This window comes from Lathyrus oleraceus, chromosome 6, assembly GCF_024323335.1.
Source record: "Lathyrus oleraceus cultivar Zhongwan6 chromosome 6, CAAS_Psat_ZW6_1.0, whole genome shotgun sequence".
In the NCBI taxonomy this organism is placed as follows: Eukaryota; Viridiplantae; Streptophyta; class Magnoliopsida; order Fabales; family Fabaceae; genus Lathyrus; species Lathyrus oleraceus.
This window is the reverse complement of record NC_066584.1, coordinates 415,456,476-415,475,302: the sequence shown is the minus strand read 5'-3', so window position 1 is coordinate 415,475,302 and position 18,827 is coordinate 415,456,476. Positions and strand designations below refer to the sequence as shown.

The 18,827-nt window shown below is 36.1% G+C and overlaps 1 protein-coding gene across 1 annotated transcript; it reads left to right on the top strand.

Annotated features, from left to right (window-relative positions):
• The first annotated feature begins 1,641 nt into the window (after positions 1-1,641).
• LOC127095981 (uncharacterized) lies at positions 1,642-3,479 on the top strand. Its single transcript, XM_051034616.1, has 3 exons — positions 1,642-2,247; positions 2,335-2,625; positions 3,471-3,479. The coding sequence occupies exons 1-3, from the start codon at positions 1,642-1,644 to the stop codon at positions 3,477-3,479; spliced, it is 906 nt and encodes a 301-aa protein (XP_050890573.1).
• The last annotated feature ends 15,348 nt before the right edge of the window (positions 3,480-18,827 follow it).

The window sequence follows — 18,827 nt, the reverse complement described above, 5'->3', positions numbered from 1 at the left end:
GAAAGTGAGAAGGCAGACCATTCTAAAACCATCTCAAAATTGAAGACTGAAGTCATGCTTCAAAATTCTAAATTAGAAGAGATGACCAAGTATGTAAGGATGTTAAGCAATGGGTCTGACTCCTTAGACAAGATTCTTCAAACTGGACAAATAACAGGAGACAAATCTAGCATTGGGTATAATAACTCAAAACCTGAGAGCAGTGACACTTGTGTCAAACCTCAAGCCAAACTTAAGTGCATTCAAAAACCTGTGATGTCACATCATATGTCACAACACCAAAGGTAAAAACAGTTGAAAGGAAAACACCAAAGATGGAGATGCCATTACTGTGGGAAATTTGGTCATCTAAAGCCCTTATGCTATAAACTGTATGGCTATCCTAGGTCTGCTCATTATCAAGATCACCATCAATTCAGACCCATACACCACATGCCTATCATCAAGCAATGGGTCCCTAAGACTAATGTCACAAGTCTGATAGCTCACATTCCCCTCAGAATCTCAGCCAAGGAAGAATGGTACCTTGATAGTGGATGCTCAAGACACATGACTGGAAACCAAGACCTGCTAACTGATCTGCATCAACATACTATAAGTCATGTAACCTTTGGAGATGGAGCAAAAGGTGAAATCAAGGGAACAGGTAAGCTTGATTGCCTTGGAGTACCCAGACTTGACAAGGTTCTACTAGTCAAAGGCTTAACTGCAAACCTCATAAGCATTAGCCAACTATGTGATCAAGGTCTGAATGTTAACTTCACCAAAACTGGATGTCTAATCCTGGACATAAAGAGTGAAGTAATTATGAGAGGAATCAGGACCAAAAACAATTGCTACATATGGAGTTCTCAATTGGATTGTCCCTTAAAGTATTGGGTGAGTACAAATGCTCTCAAGAGTGATAAAAAACAAGGTTGGGGAAAATGTCACACAAAGATGCCACACCAGAAGCCCAGAGGAGAAAAGGTTATGATGGCTCAAACAACTGAGAGGTTAGACCAAACAGGTGGACATTTGACCAGTCACAGGGAGAATGGAACTGTTGGGACTAAGCCACAAAGGACTCTGTGCAAAAAGGCCAAGGACAATATGGAGAAGATTTGGACGACACCTGTGAAAGGCTTAGAAGATGATAGCAGTTGGGCTCAACTGGGTTGGATGAACCTATTACTGATTGTATACAATGTCACACATGATGTCATAACATTGTATTATGGCTTCCTGAATGCTGAAGCCATGTCCAAAAATCAGTTTCAACACAGGTGGACAACGTACTGGTTTAGCTATCATCACTCAATTAGGAAATTTGTGGAAGACAAATTCAGAAGTCTAAAGCTTGGACTAGAACTAGCAGACAAGCTTGCAAGGAATTTGAGTAAAATTGAATATGAGGAAGGGAAATTAGGGATTTGGACTCTTGAGAAATTATGGCAATTAAAAAGAAAAAATAAAAGAAATAAAAATAATGTCTGCCCTTTTAAAAGAAAGAGCCACATTAATGATAAATCTTTCCCAAGCTTTGAAAATAGTATCTATTCCCTTAGCACACGCTACCTAAATTCAGCAATCGCCATTTCCATTCAACTTCTAAGAAAAGCTCAGCTAGGGCAAAGAAACCTTCCTCAAAAGTCCTACAACATGTCTCAACATCCATCATCATCTGGCTCCAAATCCTCCCAACATGCAAAGACTTCACCTATGGAGTTTGTAGATGAAGATGTAATGGACGTCACTCCTCTGTGCATGATATCGGGCGACACCACAGGTACCTCCTCCAATGCTGGAGATAAGCAAGGTAATACCTTTGGTAACTCCTCTCTTCCTAAAGACATGTATTACACCGATCGCGCTATAAGGAGACTGGTTACTAGAATTCTGAGTGAAGGACATAAAGTTGAAGGGGTCTCTACCCCTTTGTCCATAAGGGAACCCTCTCCTGAGGGAGAATCCCATGCTGATAAAGATGATGATTCATCTAGATCAGAAAAAGAGGTGGTTGCTGAAGGGCTTTGCTCTCTAGGTAAAACCCTACCTAGCAAGAAACAAAATGTGCCTCAAGAAAATATTATTGATCTAGAGGAAGAAAGCACTGAAGGAGAGGATGATCCTTTGGTTCATTTGGTTAAACCTAGCGTAGCTGAGAAACTGAGAACTAAGAAAGGAAAAAGTATGGCTAAAATGAGAGCTGCTAGAGTGAAAAAGACTGCAGGAATAGGACCCTCAAAACCTTGGAGCAAGGTTGAGGTTGGGAAAAGAAAAGAAAGAGACAGCTCTGACTCTGAGGAGGATGTTAAAGACGATGTCCCAGACATCTCCCCTGCAAAAAGGCAGGCTGTTCATAAATCTCCTGGCAAGGCTGCTGCTGTTCATCTAGACAATATCTCCTTTCATTTGGAAGATGGAGCAGCAAAGTGGAAATATGTCATTCAGAGAAGAGTAGCCATTGAAAGAGAACTTGGACAAGAAGCTGTAGAGGTAAAGGAGGTATTTGAGCTGATAAAAAATGCTGGACTCATGAAGACTGTGGTAACTCTACCCCAATGCTATGAGGGGTTGGCTAAAGAGTTTATTGTTAATATCCCTGAGGATATTCATGATAAGAACAGCAGGGAGTTTTGCAAGGTATTTGTAAGAGGCAGATGTGTGAAATTCTCACCAAGTGTCATCAACAAGTTCCTAGGAAGAGGAATGGATGGAGGAGTAGACCTAGAAACCACAGACAATAAGATCTGTAGGGTTATCACAACTGGCCAAGTTAAGGAATGGCCTAGTAGAAATCACTTATCAGCTGGAAAGCTCAGTGTTAAATATGCCATTCTGCACAAGATTGGCTCAGCTAATTGGATTCCTACTAATCATGCCTCTACTATCTCCATCAATCTTTGAAGAATCATTCATGCTATTGGAACAAGGGTTAACTATAATTTTGGCAAGTTCATATTTGAACAAACCATTAGACATGCTTCTACAAATGCTGTGAAGTTACCCATTGCCTTCCCCTCCCTTATTTGTGGCATTATCCTGAGCCAACAACCAGGGATTTAGAGCACAAGTGACATTCCAAGCAGGAGAAAATCCCATCTGTCCATTCATTACAAGCTGTTTGAGGGAAGTCATGTCAATGATGTCATGACATCTGCCAGAAGGGAGTCTACATCTAAAGGAAGCCTGATTGACCAACTAAAAGAGACCTGCAAAGAATTGGACAATGGTATAAGGGTGGCCAAGCCCAGAAAAGAAGCGTTAGAAGTTCTCATCTGTAGCCTGGAAAGGGAAGACATAGAAAAGGCTGGAAAGGACTCAAATACAAGATCCCAATCCAGTTCTGAAAGCTCAGAAGACTCTGAAGGTGCGGGTGAAGATAAAGATGAAGGTGAAGGTCATACTTCTTCTTCTGACTAATGGTTCCTGCCTGAATTGAAGACTAATGGTTCTTGATTGGTTTTTGTTTTTGTATTTTGTGGCAGTCCTCTTGATGCTTGTTCTGTAATATTTAGGGCTCTTAATGAGTTCCTTGGATTTGTTCATTATTCCAGCTATCACAGCTGTGTTTAATGATGGTGTGTACTTCCTGACTTTTTGTTTTAACATGCTTAATGTTATAACGTCTGTTCTAACATTCTCTGCTAGGCTAATAGACATTTATTTTGTCTAATTGGTCACCTTTGGTCAATTTTGACTAAAAAGGGGGAGAAATGCTGATATGGAAGTTGTATGTGCTGATATGGAAGTTGTATGTGGCTGGACCAGAAGGACAGCTATTATTGAAAGAGGTGCACAAGTGTTGATGTTGTAGCAGATGTCAGTATGACATTCTGGCTGGTACAGGTACTAGAGTTCAGTAGCTTTTATATTTGTTGTATGCACAGTTTTAGGGGGAGAAGAAGTACTCTGGTGCATTATGCATTTGTGTGTCTTACTAGTTGCATCCATAACTAGTAATTCTGATTGTTGCACAGATTTAGGGGGAGGAGAAGTACCCTTGTGCGTGTGTGTATTACTAGTAGCCATAGCTAGTAATTGTTTTGCTTCTACTGCTGATTAAACTACTGTTAAGTTGTTTAAACTGCTGATAGTTTGCCTTGTGAACAAAAAGGACAGATATATGTTTTAGCCAAAATTTGCCAAAGGGGGAGTTTGTTGATTCTAAGTGTTGGCAGCAATTTTGGTAAAACAAAGAGTGTTCACAAGATGTCATGTGTGATGTCTTAACATAAGATATCCTATGTACCTGCTGGAGTTAAAGAACATATGCAAGCAAGATTGTTTTAGAATCCCACATAAAATGACAAGGCTTCTGATATTGGATGTACCTGCTGGAGCTTAGATGAAAGACATGTTCATGCAGAATTATTTCAGATGACATACAGAATGTCATGACATCTGATATGGCTGTACCTGCTATAAAAGGAAATTGGATTATGCAGGATTTTTTCCAGGATGTCAGACCCGATGTCATGACATCCTGTACACAGAACATTCAGTATGAATGTCTGGTGTTTTGTGATTGCACAATTAATGGCAATCTTTGGATGATTGAAGATATGGCTAGCTGGCGCATTCAATCATGGATTACAACCAGATTTACTTATTTTCCAAGGAGATCTATACAGCTGTTATAAAAAGATTTGAATGGAAAATAGATTTAGGGTTTTCAAGATGTCCAAGCCCAACTGAATGCTTCTATAAAAAGGGACTTAGAAAACCTGTTTGAACACACAACCAAGACTGAGCGAAATAGAGAGAGAGAGAGAGCTAGGGTTTGTGTCTGTTTAGTCGTAAGACTTGTAGGTCATTCAAGTCATCCATTGATGATTGAATTGGACTAATTTGTGGTTGTAATTTGTCACTCTAAAGCTGTTAAGCAAGAGTGTGTGTCCACTTGATCAAAGCTGTGAAGCAAGATCAAGTGTGTGTCTTCTTGATCAAAGCTGTGAAGCAAGATCAAGAGTGTGTCTTCTTGATCAAAGCTGTGAAGAAAGATCAAGAGTGTGTCTTCTTGATTGAAACTGTGAAGTAAAATCAAGAGTTTGTAATTGAAAAGTATTTTCTTTTCACAAGGGATTGTTGTTTAAGATCACTGGTGTGTGATTGTAAGGGAAGTGGGTGGGTTCTCATATCTAAGAGTGCTTAGGTAGAAGTTGCACGGGTAGAGATTAGGTGAGAAAGACTGTAACTTGTTGAAGTGTACGGATAGTCTTTGAACTAATTCTATTTTAGTGAATTTCCTTCCTGGCTTGGTAGCCCCCAGACGTAGGTGAGTTGCACCGAACTGGGTTAACAATTGCTTGTGTTATTCGCTTTACCATTCTGTTTATTTTATCCATTGTGTGTTAGCAGATATCAGTGTTGTAACATTACCTTCGACATCTTATATCTGATACCAGAATTTCAGTGACGGACCTTAAAACGTGTGTGCGGCCGATACAAAATGAAATGGAGTTATAGTTTAGATCTAACATACTCGTCCGGTCCAAGACCGAGTCCTGAACCAAAGCTTTGGATCGACATCGAGGAAGAACTCCAACCAAACCGACGTGTGTATCAATATTCACAGCAAAACATGGTACGAACAAATGATTTTTCCCCAACCAAAGCAGAAGGGGATCGGAAGTGGAAATGAAAGGACATACCTTGATTCAACGGTAATTGTAAGTCATTTTTTCTCCTCCTTGCCTGATCTTCAAAATTTATCTTGAAAGTTTCCTGGTTCAGTGACAGTATGATGGTTTTTATCAATGGTAACAGTTAGGTTTTTTCAAATGTCCATAGTTGTTCTTGGTGATGTTTTTTTTTATGATGTTTTTTTTATCTCTTGATTGTTATTGTTCGGATTTTTTTTTCTAAAAAAACCGGCCTCTTTTTTTTTCGAAATCCCCTTATATAGTGAAGAAAAATCAAAATTTTGAATGGCATGGGTTGCGTGAAACGGAAAAGAGCAGAGGAATCAATTTTCCTGTCTGAATTTTTTGTTGCAATTTTTATGAAATTGGGACTGTTATGCTAAAACTTGCTACCAATCTATATTGCCTTTCTTAGTTTGACTCTTATGCTTTGTGTCTTATTCTGAAATGGTGTTAGCTTGATGCTCTATTTTACTGCATGCACAAGACAAAATTATGCTCCACAAGTGCAAAGGGGTACTATGATTGAGGTGTAGAGATGGTAGCATGACCTAGTCAATTCAAGCCTTGAAAGATCTACTTCTTTTGGACTTATTATCTTTTTTTTAATATAATTTGTTACCGTAAAAACTTGTACCTTATTATAATATAAAAACTTATTTTTATATTTTCTGAAATCTTTTTTTTATATTTGTGATGTAGAAGAGAAAGTGAAAATGTAACTTTTTTTTTTTTGAATTTTAAGATAGAGCAATGATATTTATTTATAAAATGTAACCAAATATTTTACTTAAATCCAATTAATAGAATCAAATAAATTATCATGACTATGATTACCTCCCTTTTTAAAAAAAATTGGCTCAATTTTAAATTGTAAAACAAGTTTTAATTATTATTATTGCTTCTACTCAACATAAGAAACCTCTTGCTATAGCCTAAGGACAATACCATGACAAAACCATTAGAACCTAATTTTTAGGAATGCCAAGATATAACTTTAAATAAGTAAAGCTAAACCTTAATGCAATTCAAGCCAAAACCTCTACATATTCAAACACTAAATATAATGCAACAAGTGTAAGTTATGGATGTATGATAAAAGAAATTATTGAAAGAACAAATGCATGAATGGCATAGTATATGATAGATGTTTTTATGAGTGAATCACAGATTTACGAGTAATTATGTTTAGAAAATCAAGACTTTAGTCAACCACAAGTGGCATCCATAAAGGTCATGAATCATCCAAATAAATCACCCTAATGACTTAAATGATTTATGATAAAATGTAATGAACTGAGCTTATCAAACTAAACACAAACAAAGATATTTAATCCTTGATTATTTAATTTTAAACTATGCATGAAGATGTGATCTTATGACCAGATGAAAATCATGATGCAAAGTGAAATGTTAGTCAATCATGAACGCAAATGAATGGACACAAATGAGTGAATGCAGATGAATGATTGCTAATGAATTGATGCATATGAATTAGGCGGGGGAAAATTTAGGGTATGACAAATGTATATGCAATGTTCCCTTATATTCTAGGATATTTTGGTTTCCCTTAGAATTTAGGTTTAGCATTCATGTGTCTGGTTTACAACTGAAACTTTCCCCTGTTTGATTAAGTTGGTCAAAGTCTTCTTTGATCAACTAAATCCTTTGACATGTGCATATTCCCTCAGTCTAGTCAAGTGACCAGAAGCCTCGTGGTCACTTGATAAGACTAGTCCCATGTGCTGGAGCTGCATTGGACCCAACCTCAACTCAAGACTTCACACTTCAATCAAGTCAAGACATTGCAGACAGACTAGACATGAGATTACTGTCCAAGCACAACAAAGATTCTTCTTCAACACTTGGCAATCATGAGGAGAATTACACGCCACGAGCCTTAAGAAACAGAGAAGGATGAGAGGGAATTTTCCTATCCTTTTCTAGAGTAACTCTGTGTACGAGGCATATGCCCTAGTTATCCAGAGTATTCGCCTTCGTTCATAGGCTTTAGTGCCAATTTGAATCAAATGATTGTCAAATCTACTTCCCCACATACAACACTTTAATACTTCAACATTTCAACCTTGCAACAACATTGCTTCATCAACAATACACTTCCTCTTTGGACCAAACATCACCTTCTCTTTGATATACACACATTCTTTGTGTTAAGCGCATCATGGTCAAGAACCCATCTTTGAATCAATTTCTTCATGCATTGCCTTGTAGAGCTACAAACTCTGGAAACCTTTCATGTTGCCTTTTATAGTTACAAACTCTGGAAATCTTTCATTCTGCCTTGTAGAGTTACAGACTCTGACAACCTTTCATTCTTCCTTGTATAGTTACAGACTATGACAACCTCTCATCCTGCCTTGTAGAGTTACAGACTCTGGAAACCTTTCATTCTGTCTTATAGATTTATAGACTCTAGCAACCTTTCATTCTGCCCTGTAGAGTTACACACTCTAGAAACCTTTCATTTTCCTTGTAGAGTTACAGACTCTGGAAACCTTTTATTATTCCTTGTAGAGTTACAAACTCTGGAAAAACTTCATGCACTTCCTTGTAGAGTTATAAACTCTGTCAAATCTCTTTTTTTTCATTTTTCCTTATAGAGTTACAGACTCTGGCAAAATCCTACAATTCTTACATTGGCTACACCATCTATTTGTTAACTCCACATATTCTTTGGTTCAGGCACACTCCTCTATGGATTCAAACAACACAACCCTTGGTTCAAACCATACTTTCACCACACCTCAAGTAATCTTCTTTTTATCTCCTACCCTTAGTTCTACAAGTAATTTTTAGATAGTAACACTCATTCGAGCAAAGAACAATCAAAATGGTTCCTGTTGAGTACAACCGATATGAGGGATGCTAATACCTTTCCCTTTCATAACCGGCTTCCTTACCCATTTCTCTTCCCCTGGGTTTTATCGATGTTTTCCCTTTCCTTCTGGAATAAATAAATTTCGATGGCGACTATGTTGTACCTTCGAGCGTGTGCTACACTCAAGTATTTTTTGTGGTGTAACACACGATGTCAGCGAGGCAATTCTTCGACTCATAGTCATCCTCATTCAGTTCATTTCTCCCATTTCTTTTTGCTTCATGTTTTTTATTTTACTTTTATTTTCTTTGAATGTGTAGTTGTTTATGTTCCTTTGAAAGATGAAATATTGTCATGATAAAGTTTGAGATGTTTGCTTGTATTTTTCCGCAAGTGTATCGAGCAGAGAGAGATGAAAGTTGTTGCTGTAGTTACACTTGAGAGAATCCTATGTTGTTGTAGTTACACTGGAAATGGCTATTGTAGTTACACTTGAAATAAATTTGTTTATACGTATCTGGATGAATGAGATAGCATGAGGATAAAAGAAATTTTTGTTTTCTCTTTTGTTAGTGCAGCTTAACATGAAATAGAGAAGAGGGGCTTGTTCTTTTTTTTTTTTTACTATTAATTCATATCACATGTCAAGACATTAGTGGGTGCTAGTAATTTTTTGAAAAGAGTCAAAGTGGTATACTAGGATGAGAGGCGTCGCATTCCTTCTCTTGTGGAGCTCTTTTTTCCCCTCCATTTTTTGTTATTTCTATATTAATTAGGGTTTTTTGACTTTGGGGTTGGGCTTTGGTTTTTGTTTGTTCTTCACACTCTCTGTGTCACTTATATTAGTTTTAATTTGTTTTCTTGATGAGTTTATTTAGTTTAATTAGTGGCTAATTAATTGATTAAGTGTTTTGTTTGATTAGTTAGTTGTGTTTTTATAAATTGATTAATTATTCATTTTTTTTCTTTTCAAGGTGTTGGATTGATTAATTAAAGGTACAATTTGGTGATTTTGATTTAAGGATTGATCTTTAAGTTGGTGAATTTATAACATTTAATTGATTAATTAAATATATTATTTGATTAATTGAATTCAATGTATTTAGTTATTTAATCAGGTAACCTCTCTATATTTGTCCATATCTTCACATGTAAATAATCATGCTCAATGCTTCACTAACATTCTATAATTTCAATCAATTTTAATTTAAAATAATTTTTAATTTACACTAATCAAGTCTCGATCAACATCGAGTGACTTTTCCTAAATCAAATGTAATATTAAGTTCTTTTTCTTAAACAAACGTAAAAGAAGAGGACTGTTGGAGTCTAGCATTTCAGTGGAACCCTCGAGTGATTGGTCCTGAGGCACACGTCCTGGGATATCCGCTTCATTCTTTCTTTTGCTCCTAAAACACTTAATAGACTTGGACAAGAAATGACCGTTGCAATCTATCACTCCGATGAAACCCTTGAACAATTGATTCCAAGGTATGCGTCTTGTTTTTATCAGGAATTTGTTGTCCATCAAACCATTTCTTAAATAACCTTGAATGAAAAAGGACTGTTGGAATCTAGCATTATGGTGGAACCTCGAATGTTTGATCCCGAGGCTCATGTCTCGTTCTCATTAAGCATTTGCCTTTCACTTATAAAACACTCAACCAATCAAACTTCTTTTTCTCGTTGTCGTGCGATCTTAAAAGCTTTTTCAAAATGAAACATATTTTGTCTTGAGACGATGCCAGATAATACTTCATCCACAATCGTGTAAGTTGAGATAAGTGACATTTTCTCATGAATGTTGATTTTTAAATGCATTCAATATGATGCAAACATCTGCTCCTCACCTGTTTTGGGTAAGTAATATTTTCCGTCGATTGACACAAAATAGCTTTCGCTAAAATTAACCAACAAACAAACATTTTCTACCCAGAACTACGTATGCTTTGAGTTCTCCATTTCTCCCGGAGATACGTGAGAGCAAGACCCGCAATCTTGTAAGGCACATTAATAAATAAAAAATTTGCAACCCCTTTCCTTTTCTCTTTTAATAACTTGAAGAAAATAATTGACATAAGCTAAAATTCAATCGCAGGTTTAACTAAAGGATCTGTTGAGTACAACAGACATCAGGGGTGCTAATACCTTCCCCTTGCATAACTGACTCCCGAATCCAAATATGGTTGCGATGACATTGTTCTTTTCAAAGGTTTTATTGATATTTTCCTTTCCTTTCATTGTATTAAATAAATTTCGATGGCGACTATTTTCGAACATACATTTTCCGTGAGGGTGCGATGCATTTTACGAAGGATCATATTTTTCGAGGTACGAGAGATGGAGACTCTGGTGGGGACATGCTTTATGCAAGAGAGTGTCAAGCATAATTTAGTTAACTTTGTGATGAATGTTGGTTTTTATTATTTGATTTCTTTGTGTTTTCTATTTTAATTTCTATATGTTTTCTTATTTACTTCCTTTATTGCCTTCTCTTTTCATTATATATGCTCATTATCATACTGCCTTGGGATCATGGAATGGTATCATGAGTAAATCTCTACACTCAAGTTTTTGAAAAAGAAGAGAGCATACATAGTTTAGAACTGAAAGTTGTGTAGTTTTAGTCTCCAAGGACCACATCCATTTCGGTGGATTATGGTTTTCACCTTATCAACACCCAAATTCCATTGATATTGACAAGACTTGATTGGATCAACCAAGAATCAAGGGTTTATTGTGAGTCACGAGCATGGATTCGAGTTAAGAACCATCCTAAAGGAGTGTACTAAGGATAAAACCTGTAGATCATGTTCTAAAAAGTTCTCAGAGTCTTAATTTCATATATCGGATATTACAGGTTAGGATGACTGACTCATCAACCCATAAAATTCTCAAGAGAAACTCGTATGAGTGTGGTATCGCGTAATAACTTTTATCAAGTCTACACCTGAACAGTCTCTGCATTACGTCCTAACTAGGCCAAGTTGGGTTAAATGTTCTACGGTCCCCAGCTTCTCAGACCCCAAATCAAAGAAAGTAATGTCTAACCACAAATAACTTGTGTGACATCAATAGCTCCAAAAGGGTCTCCACTGAGTAGATGGGTCTCAAGCCAACTTGTTATGGACTACTCCACACAAGTAGAACATGACTATATCATCCTCCTATCTTAATTACACTCAAGTTTGGGTTAGAACTTATCTCACCACTCAGAGATCACCAAGCACAACAAGCAGATTATATCATACACACAAATATACAAATTATATACACATTAAAAAGTAGGCTAAACCCACTGAGGATTACTCCCCAGCAGAGTCGCCACTTAATTTTTGTAGCGGTAAATTCATGACCATTAAGTTATGGATAAACTTAACATCAATTAAACCAGAGTCGCCACCGCGCTTTTATTGTTTCCAAGGGAAAAGGGAAAAGTACGAACAAAACCCAAAGATAAGAAGTTTTCAAATCAAAACTAATAAAATACCAGAGATTACAGGTAAGAGGGTTGGTTACACAGAGGGAAGGTGTTAGCACCCAAAGTGTCCTAAGTACTCCTAGGGAGCCCTTTTTGTGTGTACATGTGTTTTGGTATGAAAAGATGTTTGCAATAAATAGAGTGTGGGGATGAGAAAAGAATTTATTAATTATATTTTTGTGTTTGACAAGACCTTCGGACTTGTGCCTACGTACCAACATAAAAATGAGGGATCAAAACCTCGTAGTTTGTGGTAACAATTTCAAAGTGAGTGAGTTACTTTTAACAAAATTTTAAGTTTAAAAGAGGCACCAAAGGCCTAAAAGAGTTTGAATGGGTGTTAGTTCTTTTTATCTTTTGAAATTTTAAGTCAAGTATGGTTAAGTTCATTTACAAGTTTGATTAAGAAAAAGAGTTCAAAAATGCATTGGCATAAGGCCAAAGTTTATAATTTGCAATGAAGTCTAAGTTTTAAAATAAAAACACAAGCAAAGAAGATTTTGAAAGAGGGGAAAGATTTGAAATTTAAGAAGTGGGAGGATATGAAGAGACTAATCCTAAGAATAAAATTAAAAGTTAAGAGTTGAAAAGATCTAACCAATGGGATATAATCCAATAGACAAGAGTGTCATATAGAAACCCATTTTCCCTTGGACTTTAAAATCAAGCAATGTCAACAAGCAAGCAATATGAAGAACAAGGCATCAAATAAAGATAACCACATCCAAGCTAGTAACTCCATAGTATTCTTCATAATCTTCCCCATGTATCAGATGACATACTCCTTGAATGACTCAGAATAAGACATTAGACACAGGTTCAAAGTAACAACTTCATCAAGACCATGTAGCAGATAAACTCAAATGGATCTCAACACTTGCATTAGATGGAAATTCAATTCACAAGCACTTGGTTTCAGAAAAGTTGGCATTGGCCAAATCCTTTTGCATAGGGAATGTTGCCTAATTCTAAGTCTAAGTCTCAAATCAAATCCAACAGTCCACACAAATCTTTTTTAAGAGTTTTTGTTGTTATTATGTACATTAAGGTCAAAAGACCACAAACACAAACAAAATACACAAATAAAATACACAAACAAGTATATACAATCACAATATATGGCTCAAGTGAGCAAAGTGAAAATAACATTAAAATAAATAAGTTAAATGATATGAATAATGGAAAATGATAAATAACTTGAATTTAAAGTGCATAAAAGTAAATGGCTTGAAATTAAAAGTTAGTTAAATGTTAGTTGATTAGAAATTAGTATTGTTTTTGCTTTTCAATTGTTTAAGTCATTCTTTGGAGAACACCTAACCCTCTATTCACAAGCATGGATCCTTGAACCAAGACATCTTCCAAAGGAAGGAAAAAAGGCAAAGTTTCCATACAATACCATGAAAGGGGGGAGACTTACAATCTCACTTACTAGAATGCTATGCTTTTGGGTCAAAATTTAGTGTTATGTTAAGCAATCGTAATTGGACTTATGTAGAAGTCACAACTATCTGAGGTCGGGCAATAGAAATTTTAGTGTTAATGCATGTTAGAGATATGGTATAATGAACCATACTCCTAAAACATACCACACTTAAAAGAAAATGGCAAAAGGGTGAACCTAATCTCATCCATACTTGTATTGGTTTATGAACCAATTTGTCTTAGGATATAGAGATATCATAGGTCAATGAAATGGATGGGATAGAAGGGGATTGAAGATGAAGAGGGAGGGGAAATTAGACAAACACAAATTGGTCATGGGAGGACTTCTATCAAATTAAAATTATTCATTTATTTTAGGAGATGAAATGTACATTTCATCAATCCCCTAAATCCAATGATTTTAATCCAACAAAGTCAAATCAACTTTGACTAAGGCCCAACAACAATAGTCAAACTCAACAAGTCAATGGAAATAGCTCAACACAATTTATTCACAATTAAACAATTAAAAAAATCAATTAAAAATGCATTAAATTAAATTATGGTTGATCAAAAACCTAAAACCTCTTCAAAACACCAAATAAATGGCCAAGAGATTTATCATAGGTCAAACAAGGTCAAAGGACCTTGGAGAAAAAAAATCATAATTTTTGGGAACTTAAAAGTATTTTTAAACAATTAAAAATATGCACAAAAACAATTAAATCATGAAAAATATTAATATTGATCCAAAAAATAATTTTAATTCAGAAAATGAAAGAGAAAAAAAGTTGATTTTTTTTTGTGAAATTCCCATATTTTTTGGATCAATATTAAATTTAATGAATTAATGAAAATAAGGCAATTAAAATAAAAATCAGAAATTACAAAAAAAACGTGGACCACTTGATCTCCCTCATTAATTGAGGTGGCATATCAAGTGGATCAGAGCGCGTTATCCATGCGTTCCCTAGTTAAATGTCCCACACACGTGGTAATCACTTTGGAGCTCAGGATTAAAACAATTTAAACGGATCATGTGGTTCAGAAGGATGTCAACACATCGTCGGAGCCAGAGCTCCGGTCTTCTTCTCCGATGGATCTCACCGGACTGGTTCATCCTCAACCATTATCAAATTGAAAAAGGAGGACATGAATTTAAAGAAAAAATGCCCAGGAGCTCGAATATGGCCTCAATTTTGTCTAACTCCAAGTATATAGAAAGATACAGGGAGTTGAAATTTGAGGATCATGATCTGAGTTGCTTCGATTTGACCTCTAAGCAACTCAATCTTGTTGCCTACATTGGTAGGACTTCAGACAACCAAAAATCAACAAGAATAGTGAAGAATTGATTGAGAATCAAAGAGATGAAAAATTCTGAAAATCACCTTCAATGTAGCTTCAGGTTGGCACGATCTTGCTCTCAATTATGCTTGGCCTTGCTTCAGATGCTTGATGGAGTGGAAATGGATCAAAGAGAATGAAGGACTCTTGGAGTTTCAATCTCAAAAACAATGGGAGATTCAAACTCGATTTTCAAAGAAAATCTTCAAGCTTATCCTTTGAATGTGAGGGTTTAGGGTTGTTGACTCAAAGCTTGCGCGCCAGAGTCCTTAATTTTGAGCAAGAGGACTTCTATTTATAGCCAAGGAGATTGATAATTGCACCCTTCCATTTTTTGCCAAAGTTGGAAATCTTACTTGCATGGGCGTGTGGTAGGCCCATCAAATGATGCACTTAGGTCCAAAATTATGTGTAAGCAATGCTGAAATCATGTGGAAAGGCCATGCAATCGTGTATGAAAAGTGGAACTTTAAATCTTCCAAATGGTCCTTCAACTTGAAGCCATACGCAAGCTATTCGTATTTTATCCAAATGAGATGAATTTGGACTTTTTGGAAAGCTTAGGTCAAGAGGAACAACTTTCATGTTGAACACTTTTTTATTTGAAGCTTGGATCATGATGAATTTTGAGGTAGAAGTTTGGAAAATCAAACATATCAAAAAAAATTCTAAGTATCAAGCCATATGTTCACTTCTTCCACCTTGAGTAACTTTTTCTATGGACTTCAAATGAGAAAATTTCCTTTATTAAAGTTGTAGCTATTCCAAATACCTTCAATTTTGTCACAAATTTGACCTCATTTGGATTTAGAATGAAGGAGTTATTCATTTTTGAAGTTGAGGAAAATCACTTGTTCAATGGTATTGACCCAAAATGACCTATAACGTTTCCTTTTATCACATGTATTTGCAAGTTGAATTTGCATTTCCTCCAAACATCAAAGTTGAAGTAGACATCTTGAATTTGATCTTTCAACTTTAATGGATTTCATCTCGTAAAAATTGAGCAAGTTATGGTCTTGGGAAGTTGACCTCCAAATTAGGGTTTAGACAAAATGACCTATAATCTTTCACCACAAAAAATGACTTTCCAAGCTAAACCAGCTCTTTACCTCAACACGAAACTTGTTTAGAATGTCATTTATAGTGAATTTTATATTGGAATAATTTTCATATGACAAAAATTGTAGGAGATAGTGTCTAGGGAACCCCAGTTTTGACTAGTTGAATTTCTCTGGTCAACCACCATGAACCAACTTGCTAGCTTGATATTATCTTGACTTTTGGGACTCATGGAGGATCATATATGCATACGATGATGAAATGTTAAGTATCCCTTGAAATATTTGACCAATTGGAGAAGAAACTTGTTGAAGAAGTCACATAAGATACCTAGATGAATTAGGGTTTCCAAGGCAAACCAACTCCAAACTCTTGATGATTTCTTGATCAAAATAAAATATGAAGATCATGGGGATCCATATATGATACTTAGAGCCAATGTAGACCAATTCTTGATTCAGCTCCATGTAATGAGGGTCTTAAACCCTAGATATGAGCTTAATAGAACATATGTGAGCATGCCCACTACCTACAAAAGAGTTAAACTATACAATGACATATTTTTGGTATTTTGGTTAGTAAACAAATAAAAAATGAAGTATGATACAAACAAATGTGCTTGGTGATCTCTCCCAATGCAAATCCAATTAATGAGGGGTAAGGAGATGCCAAGTTGTGATCCCAATGCTAATGCATATGATAAGATAGCATGAGGGATCTTAGGGTCAAAATTGGGGTCTTACAGGCCCCTCTTAGAACCAGTTTCTACTTTGGTGGTTGCGTAATGTTAGTCTCTAAGGACTGCATCCTTAAGCGCCTAACATGAAAACTCCGCTCAGAATATACCTTTTCGTCACTCTTGTCATAAAACGAATAACATGTTGCATGACGCTGATACGATTAGAGTCCATGACTTTGGGAACCTTATCTAAAACCTAGAAGTTATCATGTGAATGGTTTGTGGGTAGAAAACGTAGAACTTTCCGCTATGGGGAAACCCACCTAAATAGTTTGTAATAAAAATACTCATGTTATTTGGGATCCTAGTTGTACTTACATGTATTTCCTTGCATATCAAAAAAAATCATCCATTCACATACCATTGCATTCGCATTTCATCAGCATGCATTACATATCATTTTCCAAAATACCAAAAAAAAAAACTCATACATCCTTTGTCCATAACCCGCAATTGATTTCCTGACACCCGTATTGGACTTGAAGCAACTCTTGAAGGATCATGGACCCTGGAGAGCAAAATCAGTCTGTGTTAAGATAAAATTTTGATTTGATAAAAAAACAATTGAACCAACTCATGGAGACTATTATAGCTTTGGAAAATAAAAAGGACAACATTCAATGGACTATCGTCACTCAAAATGTCATTCAGCCTCAAGTAAGCGGCCCGGTCAACCTCAGCTTGTATGGACCCCAGTTGAGGACCCCGCTATTCAAGAGCATCCCATTGTCCGAGATGGACATTCCTCACGTCATGATACTATTGAGTATCATGGTTTTTCATTCTCAACGCCAAATTCCCAAGGGGAAATCCCAATGAGGAAGACCAAGAGACTAAAGGTTATTGAGATTGCTGAAAAGTATTGAGTGCTGGATGAAATACTTAAAGCTATAGGGATGCATGATGATTTTGATCTGGATGGTTTAAACAGGTGTTTAGTTCCTGACTTGGTTATGCCCCCAAAGTTTAAAGTACCTAAATTTCAGAAGTACAAAGGGGATAGTTGCCCAAAGCACCATTTGGTGATGTTCTGTCGGAAAATGACCTTGTATGCTCTCGACGATAAGTTAATGATTCACTATTTTTAAGACGGTTTGAGTGGGGCATCGTTGAGTTGGTATATGGAATTAGAACGAAGCTATATTCAATCATGGTCAGACCTAGTTAACGTTTTTTTGAAGCAGTACCAATATAATTTGGACGTGGCTCCCAATCGCTTTCAATTGAAAGATCTATCTCAAAAGAGTAATGAGTCGTTCAGGGAGTACGCCCAAAGATGGAGAGAGTTTGTTGCTCACGTTTAACCGCCGCTCTTAGAGAAAAAGTTAGTTGATATGTTTATGGATACCCTGTAGAGCCCATACTTTGAAAGGATGGCAGGCAGTGCATCAGCAAGCTTCTCTGACTTGATAAATGTTGGAGAACGCATTGAGAGCGGTCTCAAAAACGGAATACTCCAAGGTGTCTCGAGTATCCAGACAATTGAGAGTGAATTCCTTAGTGATTCCCAAGAGGAAGGGGAGTATGTGACTGATTCAAACTCGAAAACTCACAAAGCTCTACAAGCTTCGTCTCTAGTGCCTTATTATCAACATCCATATGCAGTGATTGTTCAATGCCAACAACAATTACCTCCTGGTCCTCAGTACCAACAGTTGTGGCAAGGTTCGCAGAATCAGGCAACTCAGGTTTCGCATCAGCATCAACGTCAGAGTAATCGGGCTCAAAATCCAAACAATCAACATATGCAGCAGAATCAACATAGACCTCCAAACCAGCAGGAAAGAGAGACTCTCCAGATTGACCTGATCCCAATGACGTATAGTCAATTGTGGTCTCAGTTGGTCCAAAGCTCGTCGATAGCTCCTAGAGAGAGTTGATCCATGAAGTTTCCATTTCCTCCTCGGTACAACTCAGATGTCCAAGTTAGTTTCATGATAGAGTAATGGGACACTCAATCGAAGAATATAAGATCTTTCAAAAAGATGAAATAATTATTAAAAAAATCCCTAACACTCTACATTTCTATCATTTCTACATAATAGAAAGAGCCTTATTATATAAATTATGTTCTAGTTAAGATTATTTTAAACTCAATTTCAATAAAAAAAAAATTATTTCTTATGATGGTTTGACCTCTTCCAAACCCAAAAAAATAATTTAAAATTAAAATAAAAGATGAAATAGAAAAATATTCTATTAATATTTTAAAATGAGATATAATTTAGATGATTGATATACATAAAGAAGAGGGAGAAGAAATAAATAAATACCAGTAACTTTGATTCTAATTTTAATTTGAGTGTC